The sequence below is a fragment of the Thamnophis sirtalis genome, unplaced genomic scaffold (genome assembly GCF_051295495.1).
Source record: "Thamnophis sirtalis isolate CommonGarterSnake01/CBP01778 unplaced genomic scaffold, rThaSir2_p1.2 scaffold_1, whole genome shotgun sequence".
Taxonomy (NCBI): Eukaryota; Metazoa; Chordata; class Lepidosauria; order Squamata; family Natricidae; genus Thamnophis; species Thamnophis sirtalis.
In genome coordinates, this window is record NW_028261381.1 from 29,734,951 (window position 1) to 29,749,493 (window position 14,543).

At 40.0% G+C, this 14,543-nt stretch overlaps 1 protein-coding gene across 3 annotated transcripts in view; it reads right to left on the minus strand.

Moving 5' to 3' along the window:
• SLC4A10 (solute carrier family 4 member 10) overlaps positions 1-14,140 on the minus strand; it is a 182,039-nt gene extending 167,899 nt beyond the window's left edge. For all 3 annotated transcript variants that reach the window (XM_087709787.1, XM_087709772.1, XM_087709766.1), the window contains exon 1: positions 13,872-14,140. In XM_087709787.1, coding sequence (XP_087565913.1) covers positions 13,872-13,919 — 48 coding nt within the window. In that variant the 5' untranslated portion in view covers positions 13,920-14,140. The remainder of the gene's footprint in view (positions 1-13,871) is intronic.
• Positions 14,141-14,543: the final 403 nt, after the last annotated feature.

The following is a 14,543-nucleotide window of genomic DNA, read 5'->3' on the forward strand; positions in this document are numbered from 1 at the left end:
TTTCAACCCCATGTATTTTTTCATCTTTACATTCTATGATTATGGAATATGTTCAGTCTTCTTTGGCCTGGCTCCAGAAGATACTGTAGGTTTCAATGTTAGTATTGTTCTATATTTATTATTACATACTCTCCACTCTTCTTTTTATTCTATGTAGTCATTTCTGGCTAGAACCTTGTTAACATTCTCATGTGATTCTGCTATCAAAACTGATTTTGGTCCTTTCAGTCTTAAAATCTAAGATCCAGTATTGTATGATAGCAACAAGAGGGAATTAACGGCTGGGAGACCAGAGTTGAATTATCTGCTTCAAGCATGAAGCCCAATGTTGTTGCTGTTAGTTGCAAAGTCATGTCTGACCCATCACAATCCCATGAACAACATTCCCCCAGGCCTTCCTGTCTTCTGCCTCTTCAGTGACTCCATCCAGACACCTCATTCTCTATCGTCCCGTTCTTCTTTTGCCCTCAATCTTTCCCAGCATTAGGTTCTTCTCTAGGGAGTCCTTCCTTCTCATTAGGTGGCCAAAGTATTTGAGTTTCATCTTCAGGATCTGGCCTTCTAAAGAACAGTCAGGATTGATCTCCTCTAGGACTGATCGGTTTGGTGGCCTTGCAGTCTAAGGGACTTGCAGGAGTCTTCTCCAGCACCATAGTTCAAAGGCCTCAGTTTTTTGGTGCTCAGCCTTACTTATGATCCAACTTTCACAGCCCAATGAGTAATCCTAAAACAATCACTATCTAAGATACCTGAGAATTGAAGCTATTGGTCTTTGAGATTAGCTTTGAAAGATAGGAGGAAGAGCTGCAAACTAAACAAAGCTCTGATGAGAGAAATTTGAGTCCGAAACAGGAATGCGGGTACAGAAAATATCTCAAAATTAATCCTCCCTGGTTTTCTGGAATGTAAAGGCAGTAAAAGGGTAAAACAATTTCAGACTGAAATAAATACTGTAACCTTTACTTTATTTAATACTTTATACTACTAATAAAGGTAGTATTAGTATTCTTGGTTTTGATTTCCTGCTACAGAAGCAAAATTCAATGTCAACAAAATTAAGCATGTATTTTCTTTCCTCTTTATGATATCTAACTTCATCCATCCAAATGAATAAAAAGGGTCTTCTAGAACAATGTTTTTAAATACATTTCCTAAAAATCTTGAAGGTCTTTCATGTGTTCAATCAAAGAGATATACAATGGAGATATCATTGTGAAAGTGAATTTTAGGTATTCACAAAACCAAGACTGAATGTGAAAATAAGGTACCAATTATACTTTGTCAAATGGTCTGATGGACCATCTGATGAATTATGCCATTTTATGCAGACTCACATGTGCTGTTGTGTTCTGTAATCAATATATCAAATATAAGATGAATAAAGAATTTTATTAAAACATACTCTATTTCAATGCTGTTCCTCCTCCTCCCCCCTTTAAAAAAACAATAATAGGTGTTCCTCATAAAAATATTATTGCTTAGTGCTCCTTGTTCTAGAAAACTATATAAACGGAAAGGTGGGGAAAAAGATTCAAGTTACTGAAAAGAGAAACTAATTTATCCCACATATCCCAGATAAGAAACACATGTATTATGTGTACTCCAAGCGAAAGTATTCCAAGTAAAATGTAAAGGCATTCAGATTTGACACACAAGGTAAAATTTCATGCAGAGCATTTGTTTTATTTTATTTCTCTTGGTTGGGTTTATGGGATTACAAATTATTTCTCCTGGCACCCATCCTGAATACGATGAATTTAATCCTGCCCTATCACCAGCATATAGCAATAGCAATAGCAATAGCAGTAGACTTATATACCGCTTCATAGGGCTTTCAGGCCTCTCTAAGCGGTTTACAGAGAGTCAGCATATTGCCCCCAACAATCTGGGTCCTCATTTTACCCACCTCGGAAGGATGGAAGGCTGAGTCAACCCTGAGCCGGTGAGATTTGAACCGCTGATCTAGCAGTAGCCTGCAGTGCTGCATTTAACCACTGCGCCACCTTGGCTCATATGAAGGCACAGCTAGTAAGAAAAGAGTAGGTAGACATGATCTTGAATTAGGTTGGCATGCCTTTTTATGGTATGGGAAAAACAAAATACATAGCTATTTCCAAAGACACTATGTTAGGAACGCACTACTATCAATTTGGGAGAAAATTAAAGAACAACACTATTTGAAAATACTGGTCTGGCTTTCAACAATGGAGGCACTGATTCATCCAAATGTTATTGATATGGAGAATGTTACCAGATATAAAAATATTTTAAATGAAAAAGGAGAGAAGGAGAGAAGAAAGGAGGGAAGGAAGGGGGAAGGAAGGAGGGAAGGAAGGAGGGAAGGAAGGAGAGAAGGAGAGAAGGAGAGAAGAAAGGAGGGAAGGAAGGAGGGAAGGAAGGAAGAAGAAGTAGGATTGTTGTAAAATAAGATGGGTATATGGGATGGTAAGAAAGCAATCTCAATTATATTGTCAATTGTAGGGGAGAAAAATTGTTATAAGTACATATTATTAACAACAGTTATGAGATTATATAATTGTGAATGTATATATAAGAAATAAAAATTATTAATTAAAAAAAAGAAAAAGAAAAAGGGGAACTTAAAACTAAACAGGAATTGCGAGACTGAAATAACATGGTGGTCATGTGTACAGATGCAATCTAGATATGAGAAGGATGTTAAAATGTATGGTTTAAATACAGAATTAACAAAATTAGATCAGATATTAACAGGAACAGATGAACAATTAATAAAGGAAATAAATAGCTACTTGTTAAGTATTAGGATGGAAGAGAAACAAGTAAAAGAGACAATGATAGTATTTTACCACAGAAATATAATAAAGGGATTTATTTTATTTTATATATTAGTGGCAGTGAAAATAGTATTTGCACAACAGTGGAAAAGTGAAGAAATCCCAACAGGTGAAAACGTGATTAGAAAAATATTAGAATGTGCGGAAATGGACAAGCTAACACTTACAATTAAGGAAAAGAAAGAAACTGAATATTTTTTGACTTGGGACTTATTTTATCAATGGCAAGCTGACAAAAACAGGAGCTAGAAACAGGAAAATATATGAAAGGATCAGTGATATAAGGAAGATATGTAAAATCGGTTAAACAAATAGTATGATTACTACTGTTATTAATATTAGTATAATTGATATTAATGCAATGAATATTGTTGTAAACACTTTGATTATTACTTCTAAAATGACTTGTACCCAGACAACACACTGTTCAATTGAAGTTGAAATGTTTATATGTTATAAAATAAAATAACAACTTATTATAAAAAAAGGAAGAGTAGGTATAGTGAACTTTTCTCTCACAAGTGAACACCATGCTGGGGAGCATCTAAGGCAAACAATCTAAGGCTGACATGAATTAACATGGCCAAAAATGTTTGCACAGTGCACAATCAATACATCACCAATGGATTTTCAAATGCCTTTAAAAGGGATTTAGATAAATTAATGAAAGGAAAGACCATTATACTCATCACATTATGAAAGCCAATTGTTGAAAATTATTTATGGAAGACAATTATTGCTTTCAAGTATTATCTGTGGTATTCTCAAAAATATTTCAGCGCCCAGTTTTGTGTAATTGATGACTGATCAGATGTCTGAATATGACATAACCCATCTTTCTCTAATCTGGAATTATCCATATATATTGGATTGCACAATGTTCTGCTGGGTAAATTTGTGGAATTGGAGGTTAGCAATAACAATAGCAATAGCAGTTAGACTTATATACCGCTTAATAGGGCTGTCAGCCCTCTCTAAGTGGTTTACAGAGTCAGCATATTGCCCCCAACAACAATCTGGGTCCTCATTTTACCCACCTCGGAAGGATGGAAGGCTGAGTCAACCCTGAGCCGGTGAGATTTGAACAGCCGAACTGCAGAACTGCAGTCAGCTGAAGTAGCCTGCAGTGCTGCATTTAACCACTACGCCACCTCAGTTGCCGTTTGAGGGATTCCATTCCTTATTTCAGTGAATGAAATATTCCTGCTGACTACAGCAGCCATGGTGACAATGTCATCACTTCTTTCATAAAGGAATCACTTCAGCATTCTTTTTAAAAATCCACTACTGTAACCATTCCCTCACTCCCTCCACTTTTCTGAGAGAAATCCACTCATTTATTTCTGGTTAACTTATGTTGTAAACTCTAGATTGTGTAAACACTCTACACCAGGAGTGGGTTCTGGTTGCCACTACTGACAGTTTGTTCAGGGATGCCCTGCGTGCACACTTGATACGCGCAATGCGTGCATGCACAGTACTTAATAAATGCTTCTGCACATGTGCAGAAGCAAAAAACAAGATGGTGGTGCTTATGGCGCCGCTGATAAAACCAGTTTGGGAGTGTGGCAGGCCAAGTTATTACCTACTCAGCTGAACCGGTCCGAACCAGTAGGAACTCGCCTCTGCTCTACACTATATGCTCTACACTGGAACACCATCTGTCGGCTGGGACCAGGGGGGCCTTTGCCCAAGTTCGCCCGGTACACCAATTGCGGCCCTACCTGGACCAGGAGGCACTTCAAACGGTCACTCACGCCCTTGTCACCTGAAGGCTGGATTATTACAATGCGCTCTACATGAGGCTACCCTTGAAAAGCGTTTGGAGACTACAGCTAGTCCGCAAGCGATTTTGGGTGTACCGAGATACACCCATATTACACCTGTCCTCTGCGAGCTGCACTGGCTGCCAATTGGTCTCCGGACGCAATTCAAAGTGTTGGTTATTACCTTTAAAGCCCTACATGGCTCAGGACCAGAGTATCTGCGAGACCGCCTACTGTCACACACCACCCAACGGTCGATAAGATCCCACAGGGTGGGCCTCCTTCGGACGCCGTCAGCCAGACAATGTCGGCTGGCGGGCCCCCAGAGGAGAGCCTACTCTGTGGCTGCTCCGACCCTGTGGAACCAGCTACCCCCAGAGGTCCGGACCTTACCCACTCTCATGGCCTTCAGAAAAGCTGTTAAAACCTGGCTCTTCCGGCAGGCCTGGGGCTGTTGACCTTATTGTTAAGGTCCAGCCCCGATCAGAAATGTATGCGTGTTTGGAATTTTTAAATTATTCTTTTATTTTGCTTCTCTTTTGTTTCTTTTTTTCTTTCTTTGAAAGTTGCCCAGAGTCCTTCGGGATTGGGCGGCCTAGAAATTTAATAAATAAATAAAATAAATAAATAAATATTGCCATAAACAGACCAACTAATATTAGACTACAACTCCCAGAATTCTAAGTCATCAAAACCAAAGCCCACATTCATTGGGAATTCTGGGAGTTAAAGTTCAACATACCATAATAGAAAAGGTTGAACTACGTACAGATATTATTCTTCTGACAGTAAAGTCTGTCTCACAAGGCAGAATGGCACAACTATATAAACTGAGCAAGAACACAACTTGTAAGCTTGGCCAAAACAAAGGAAACAAAAACCTTACAAAAGCAAAAATGATTTATATTATTTATTTAAATTTCATGTGATTATTTCTGAATATTCCTTGCAAGCCTCAAGCTTGACAGGTTGTTTTTTTTTTATTGTACAATACTGTTCAATTTTGCCAAAAAAAAAATTAAAAGTTGAAAGATTTCCTGCAGAGCACTCATCTGAAAGTAGATTGTCTAAATAAAGGGCAGGCCTTTTAAAACTGTATTATTTTTTAAAAAACTTGGAGGAAGAAACTAATATATAGTTTTTTCTTTAAAAACTGATACTTGATCTTGAAAAAACAGAGGTAAAGGTTCGTGGCTCTGAAAAAGCATTACTTACATATTTAATTGACATCCATTATCTACAAACCTGTGACATGCAAACTGGACTAATCATATAATGCAACCTACGTACCAATATCAATTATTTTTTATTTCTTCTATTTTATTTCTCTTTGCTGATCATTTTGTTGGCAATAATCTACATTAAATATTTCTTAAAATGCCCTGTTGAACCAGATCTTGTGAAAGCTCTAATATGTGATAAGGCTGCTGATCAAAGCATTGAAATACATCATCAATAAAGGATTGGTGGTCCACTGAGAATGAACATTGAAAACGTTATCACAAAGGCTTCCCAACCTGATTATTTCCATATCTGTTGAACTGCATCTCAAGAATTACTATCTAACATGGTCTGTCCAATGAGCTTGAGGAAAGCTGTCATAATAGATCACCAGACATCCTTGATCTAGTCACTTGATTAACACACATTTGTAATAGTTCTCTTAAAGAAGTACCAATCACCCTAAAAAAAAAGGCACAGGCAGATTTCTGACATAATCATCTTCCTCATAAAAATGTAGCTGATTGCAAAGCTTTAAAAAAACTGTAGGTAGAATGTCAGAGATAATTTCAGTATTTTGTTATAAAAAGAATATATGGAGGAGTCAAGAGGTGCAGCAACTCACTCATGGCCTCTATTATGCAATAAAGAGAAATAAATGTCTTTGGTGTTTGTTTGTTTTTCATGAGGAAGATACCAAAAAAGAGAATACATTCCTAACTATAACATTTTATAATTTTAGCTTTACAGGAGCAAAAAGACAGTAATCAAAGCTGCATTTCCACAAGAAAAGACACCAGAATTCTAGAATATACTGGCTAGATATTCACAGATATGGTAGTGCGTGTTTCTAATTTCTCCAGCTTGGCTCCTATTATTAGCAAGACAATCTTACAAACAAGAATGACTAAGAAAATGGCTTAGTATAAAATCAGAAATGGGACTTCCAGTCTATCCTCCTTTAGCAAGAATTAAGGTGGTTTATACATAATATGCTTGTTTCTGATTTAGCGTGATATGCGAGATCAACAATAGCCCTTAACATTATATCTACATCAGGCTATATTGGCTTCTTCACGTGGTTCAAAATGTTGAATTTCATCTGCAAATTAGGCTGATTCTGAAGCCTTTGAATGTGACTAATTGGTTTGGGAGTAAGTCCCAGGAATGACATATTGATATAATGCCAGGTCTTTTTCTTACTGTTTAGTTCTTAAATAGTGAAGAGACAGGTGGAAGTAGTCAGAAGTGATGACCAGCATAGCTGTTACAAATAGTAACCAGATTTTTTACGATAATGCTTTAAAGTTTTGTATGAACCTGATGTTTATTTAAAAAAACAGTGCAGGAGTAAACAGTCCAATTAGTAAGCTCAAAGTATAGCTTAAATGCATATTCTACTCTTCTTTATTCACATGCCCTCATGTATTAACCAATGGACCAAATCATTTATGTCCAAAATGTGTCACACTATCTCTTGTCTTCAGTAATTCAGGATGTTTTCAGATGGACAGCTCCTTGTACTACCAACCCAAAGGTTGCATGAGGCAATTGCAGCTTTTCCTTCCATTTTTTTTTCTTTTTGGTGAAAGGGAAAGATATGAAAATGCAAAGTATTATTAGAAAAGGAAGAGACATCTGAATTTCATGAAGGAGCAGTTACATAAAACTCTCTTCAGAGGTAACCACTGGCTAACAAGGAAAGAAAGCCAACATCATTTGAAAGTTGATTAGAGTAGAACTTCAATAACATTACTTCTCATTTGGGACAAAAAAAATCTAAACCTCTTCCTCCAAAGTAAATATTACTGCATTTTTCTCCCAACATTCAAAATATAGTACTTTGTTGGGGAAATTCAGCAACTCTACCTTCTTGTCCTACAATTGTGTTGTTCCTTTAGACATGAGAGCAGCTCAATGGTATTAATATAAACCCCTACATGTAAAAAGTGATTTCCTAGTGATAATTTTTGAATAGGCTTGTTGTTCAAGTTCACATCATTTAGATTTTCTTCTCTGGAAATATATTTAGTTTTATAATAGGATGTGAATTCTTTAGAATTCCACACACACACACACACACACACACACACAAACACACACACACACAAATACATGTGAACAGAAGCATCCATCCAGATGCTTTTTGGTCTGAAAGTGAAGAAAATTGTACACGATGTGACATTTTGGATTTTTATCCCAGAACTTTGGAATTCTGTGATTCAAAATAGCCATGTAACAATACTTCTAGGAAGATTCTCAATCATCCAGGTCATTGTTGTCCCAAAAGAGCTGAAGAAGCTTCTTGGATGGGAAGTGAAACGTCTTCAAAGAAAAACCAGAAAGTCCAGTTGCTCTTTAAAAAAGCACCTCTAGGACATTTAACAATACTTGATGAACTGGGATGAAATAACTGGAACAAAATGTACACCGACTTGGCATTTCAAACAATTAAAGTGACATTTAATGTGTTGGATTTGTTATGTAACTTCTGCTTCTTTTACTTCGTGTTTTATTATGCTGCGCTTTATTAATGTTAGATTTCATGTGTTTTGTAAGATGTTTGTAGTATAAAAGGGAAAGCATGCTTATTTTAACAAATGTTTTCTTCACATATTTTGAAGGAGAAAAAATGATGCATCCCGTGAATGAGTCAGAGTATGATTAAAATAATGAGTCCATTAAGTAAGAGATCTCTCATAAACATTTGTAATATAATTTAATTTCAGGCACACATGCACATGAAGGAGAGTACACATTTATGTGCATGTCCACTCATTAGTGAATCATTCGTTCATATTTTAAAGAAATAAAAGATCAGCTATTGATTTTTTTCCTTTTCTTTATTTCAGCAATTTGAAATAATATTTGAAATCTACAGAAAATACAAGCTAATTTTTAATTCTTCACCCACTTTTCATTTTGTTTAGCATCCAGCCTCTTGATGAATTCTTTTTTTACTATTCTCTGATTATTTGATTCTAACACAATTATAGACTGATTGTACAAGTTGATTTTTTTTCAGATCAACACATAGATTCTTCAGGAACTCTAGCTGCTTCCTAAAATGTAATTCAAATGAAATTTTAAATTAATTAGAGCAAAGTCTGTTCATGCACTAATTAGACTACAAAAAATGTAAGTGAAAGAGATGGGGCTATTCCTAACAAGCCAACCCCCATCTTTTCATTCCCCAAATGTCAACTTCTTGTGTTAAGTTGCAATGCTCATGTTTCTTTTAATGCAAGCACCACTCTTGACACAATGGGAACTTTACAGTACATGAGAGCAAAAAACCTCTTCCACATCAGGAGGTTCAAAGGACAAAGCTGTAACATGTGAGAATACCTGGGGCAGAGTCAATATGCATGGGTTTATTATTATAAAAGCCAAATAAGACTCATTGGAATTTCAATAAAGGAGGAAATGTGTAGCTCAGGGTTAAAATGAGGGGTCCTTAATGCTCTCTGAGCTTGGCTGTTTTCTTGCAGACATTTCATTACCAACCAAGGTAACATCATCAGTGCTAGATGTTACCTAGTTTGGGTAACGAAACATCTATAAGAAAACAATCAAGCTCAGAGAGAACCAAGGACCTCCTCATTGGAATTCACACACTGGGTAAGATCTCCAAAATAATTATTTGCATCAAGTTGTGAGTACCACATATATACAGTGTTTGCTATATTTTTTTAAAAAAAAATCTTTCAGGAATGCCCTCTAAGCAAGTCAAATCGCATTCACTTTTAAAAAGCTACTATACAAATTTCATTGTGTCATCTGAAATAATGTTCCTCAGAGTTATAAATGCTGAATATTGGTCATCCAGAAAGAGACTGCAGTGGTCAACCTAGCATTGAGAATATGTTCTGAAAGAATAAAAGGCAAAACCAGGCTTTGCCTCACATTTAAGGGCAGATTCGCACAGGGAAAGAAAGCATTTTCACAGTATCTATTCTCATCACACAAGTCCCTAGCAAGGGGCTCACAAACGGCAAGGCATTTCCAAGTAAGAGCAGCAACAGAGATGCAGTAAGAGACTGTTCCTACCACCACACTCATATGCATTGTATCGCCATCATCTTCTGTGTAAAGCCCAAAAGCCCTGATTTTCCTCAGCAGTACCATTCATTAAGATGTAGCAGAATGACTGTACAAGGCTCTTTGACTCAGACTTTGGCTCACACTGAAAAATCCATGACATTTTGTCGCCAGAGATGGACAAAATGGTGTCCTATTTCTATTCCTCAGGCGAAAACTCACTTAAATTAGTAGTTGCTAGGGCAGTGTTTCTCAACCTTGGCAACTTGAAGATGTCTGGACTTCAACTCCCAGAATTCCCCAGCCAGCATTCGCTGGCGGTTCCACCACAAAACCACGTTCGACTAAAGCGCACTCGACGAAACCACGTAGCTGACGTCATCACAGGGCGACAACAGCGCGGAGACAGAAGCGCGCTATAAACGCTAAACCTAAAATTAACCCCTAAACCTAAACCTAACCCCCTAAACCTAACCCTAAACCTAACCCTTAACCTAACCCTAAACCTAATCCTAAACCTAATCCTAACCCTTAACCTAACCCTAAACCTAATCCTAACCCTTAACCTAACCCTAACCCTAACCCTAACCCTTAACCTAACCCTAAACCTAACCCTAAACCTAACCCTAAACCTAACCCTTACCTTAACTTGAATCGGCTTGCTTTCAAAGCGCTATTTAAAGCGCCCTTCTTTCTCCGCGCTCGCTGTTGTCGCCCTGTTGATGAAGTCAACGACGCGGTTTAATCGGGCACGCTTTAGTCGAGCGCGGTTTTGTCGTGCCACGTCGCTGGCTGGGGAATTCTGGGACTTGAAGCCCAGACATCTTCAAGTTGCCAAGGTTGAGAAACACTGCGCTAGGGTATCACTCATCACACACCAGAGGCAGATTTTAGGGTCAGGCCCTATGAACTACTCTGCAATCAAGATAAACTCTGGAGGAACACTCTAGAATAGTTTTCATCAGCCTGAAGGCCCTCCAGAGTGTAGATGTCAGGTCTCCAAATTCCCAGCATGGCCATTGTGGAAAATTCCACCAGTGGAAATCCACACCTGTCGAGGGGCAACAGATTGGGAAAAGAGGTAGGGATTGCTATCATCCTTTGCATTTGCCACTTTAAATATTATACCAGTTTCTAACAGTATATGTGGCTCTGGATGAGGAGATATCCTAGAAGCTGAAGAAGTTCTGTGGTTACACTTCTCAGAAATCCACAAATGCATTTGCATAGCTGAGGAATTCTAATAAGCTTCATCTTCAAAGAAAAGAATCTCTAAATAGGGTTTCTAAGATATTTAAATCTTTTGATGTAAGAAAACCTCCTCATTGGTACCCTTCTGATACATCGAAATGCAGTTCCCGTAATTCTGATGCATGGTCTTTGGATAGGAATTAGGGAACCTGCAATGCAACACATTCATAGGGTACCAAACTTATGCAAAAGTTTGTTTAAGAACTAGGTTAAAGTTCTTTCAAATTCACCTGAGCACCAAAAGCGTATCATAGTAGAATGCAAACTATACAGTTTCATGAACTGTTATATTTTCATGCTCTCCTACTTTTCCATGATCCTCCAAGCACGATATTTTTCTTTTATATACTTGGCAATTCTTGTAACTTCTAAAACTATAATTCATTCCTGTCAAATGAAGCCAAGGGCTATGCATATTTGTTCAAATGCATGACGTGTTCCAACTCCTCCTTTTGCTAATCACCATCAGCCTTAAACTAAGGGAAAATAAGAAGGTTTAGAAATTAACTTGTTCATAAACGGCACAGGCGCAAGAGTATTGAAAAGCCTTCCATAATCTAAGCCTACTACTGTATCTCCCAGAGTTTTCTGTCTGTGCTGGGGCTAGCATGTTAGCTAGCATGCTAGAATATTGGCTAGCAATTCTGGAAGATACCAGTTTTGGAAAGACTATTAACAGAGCATATGTAATAGTGATATCACATTTTTGTTGTTGTTCATAGACTCTTTAAATTAATTAATATTTTGTCAAAAGATCCACATAACAAACCACCATCTTGCCATAAACATGCAGCAAATAACTCTCCTAGTTTTATTACTTTATTAATTTACAAAGGAGCTTTAAACTAGGAATGTATACTGCAATTGATTTTCACCATACGATAAAGGTCATGATTGTTGTAATTTTTTTTAATAAAAAGAGAATCTAAAGTTTGACTAGAAAGTGCCCTTCAAAGCACACCATTTATTAACCAGCTGTTGATCCACTGTATTTATCAGATTTGTCTGAACATATGGAGAGTTTATAGTCCTCAGTGCTGAATGGCAGGTTTTGAGCATCTTGAGATGCAATGAATATCATTTTCAGGTTACATAGTGGACAAATACTAATAAGAAACTTCCCTTACTATATAGATTAGCCTATGCCCCTTACAGTAAGGGAAAGGCCTCTGTTCAAACATCTGCAACAATTCTGAAAATAAAGACTTTTGCCCAATCAATGGATATAATGGACATTACTACCTAGCAATTCCACTGTGGTTTAAAAATATCCCCCAAATTTTTCACATTTACAGAAAAAAAGTGTCTGCTGACTTGAATACCCGCATGCAATCACAATAATACAGAATATAATTGGTGGTGGTGCTAAAAACACCAAATTCAGCAGGGCTTTATTATGGTTGGTTGCACAGACAAGACTGATATTTAGACTGAGTTTGGCATTTTATCCACCTATTAAGTCTGTCCCAAGGATCTGGGAGAAGTAGATGTTATTATTTTATCATTTTTGTTATGTTTAGAGGGGCAGCAGAACTCCTATTCTTCTCCACTTCCTTCCTTTTCTCCTAGAAGGCTCTAGAGACATGAAAATGCCTAGAACAGGTGAGGTGAGAAACAGGATGGAGGGAAGGAAAGGTGGGATCCCAAACAGCATGTTGTCTAGGATCCTCTCACTCTGGCGAGGTTACTGAATGAGACTGCTGGGAGTTGCTCCTAAGAGATCCCAAAAGACACACGTGCTTCAGAAAAACCCACATGTCAGCCCTCTATGGAAATATATGTACTGTATGCACACATGCTTTGTCAAGCAGAAAAAGAAAATTTGTTCAATCAGGCAACCTATGCATAACAGAGGGTGCCAACAAGCCTAGCTAACTCAGGGAGAGAACCCAGAGAGAGGGAGGAGAGAAAGAGAGAGATCAGATGTGAAAGATCTGCTCTAACAAACACCCCCCCCCCCAAAAAAAACCAACAAGTGAGTGCATGTTTGTAAAGCAGCCCCCTTCCCAACCATTCTGCATCCATGTACAAGAGCAGGTTGCTGCAAGAATACGTGTTTGGGTATAAAAGACCCAAACACGTATTCATTCAATCTGTCTGTCTGTCTGTCTGTCTGTCTGTCTGTGTGTGTGTGTGTGTGTGTGTGTGTGTGTGTGTGTGTGTGTGTGTGTGTTCCGCGTTTGCACAAGGACAGAATAATGGAACTTGCCCATGCAGGTGCACATGGAAGCAAAACCACTGATCTGGGACAAATCGGGCACCTGAGCCATTCTTGCGTGCCTGGCAAGGTCCGGTGGGCCAGGCACAGATATAAGAGACAGATCGTCACCCTCGCCTGATACTCGGCCTCCAGGAAGAGCCCATGCGCGAATGGAGCGGCAGGAGCCGCAGCATCTCCGAAGCAGATCAGGTGCAGGCAACAGGGCCACCAAGGAGCGCCGCTGGGCAACTCCGGGGATCTCCCCCTTCCATCCAAGGCGCGACCCCCGCGCCTGGCGGCCACAGGCCTCTCGTCTCCCCCTGCACAGGAGGAGGCCGGGAGAAACCCCGGGGTCGCGCGCCTCTTGAACCCGTGCGCTCCGGAGCCCACCGCGGATGGCGACCCCGCGGCGACCGAGCGCGTCGAAGGCTTCCCAACCCACCCCCGAGCCAAGCCTCCAGGTGCCCGGAACCCTCAAAGCAGCCCGGCTGGGTCTCTCGCCCCCTCCCACGAGTTGGCTTTGCGGCACAGGCTCGCCCATGGCTCTCCCCGCCTCTCCTTGCCGCGGTTCCTCACCGTGGGCAGCAGCGGTTCCATCTGAGCGCCTTGGTCTTTCATCTCCATCTTCGGCGCCTTTTGGGGAACGGGCAAGCAGGGGCGCTCGGATCGGCTGGCGACGCGCCTCCCTCGATCCTCCGGCAGCCCCGAACCACTCGCCGCCTCCGCTTAGTATTCGGATCAGGTAGCTCTGAAGCAGGAGGCTTCGCTCGCACGCCCCGACTCACCGGCGAGTCACATGGCTTCTGCTCGCCCTCGAGAGGCGGCAGCGATGGCAGCCTCCGGTCCCCGCTCCGCGCAGTGCCGCTGCTGGGAAGCAGGACCGCAGGGCGGAGAAAGGTAAGAGTGGGTTGACCTGGTGGAGGAGGAGGAGGAGCCTCGGCGCCGCCAAACTCCCGCTCTCCAAGCGGGCAGCGCACCGAGCGAGGCTTCGAGCCGGGATGCTGCCCAGCCTGACGCGCTTTGCAATCCTAACAGGCCACGGGCTGGCCACGGATGGCCAAGCGACGCATCCCCATCACTCTAAACACCGACGGTGGCTGCATCCAAAAGAGCTGGAGCCCGTTTTTTAATTCCGGCCACAGGAGCAGCTCAGTTTGTTGGCCACAAGTTTCCAAGGTCACTCTTGTGCCAATTGTGACCTTGAAAAAAATGCTACCAAAACTGATGTCTACCCATCAGCACCAGGGT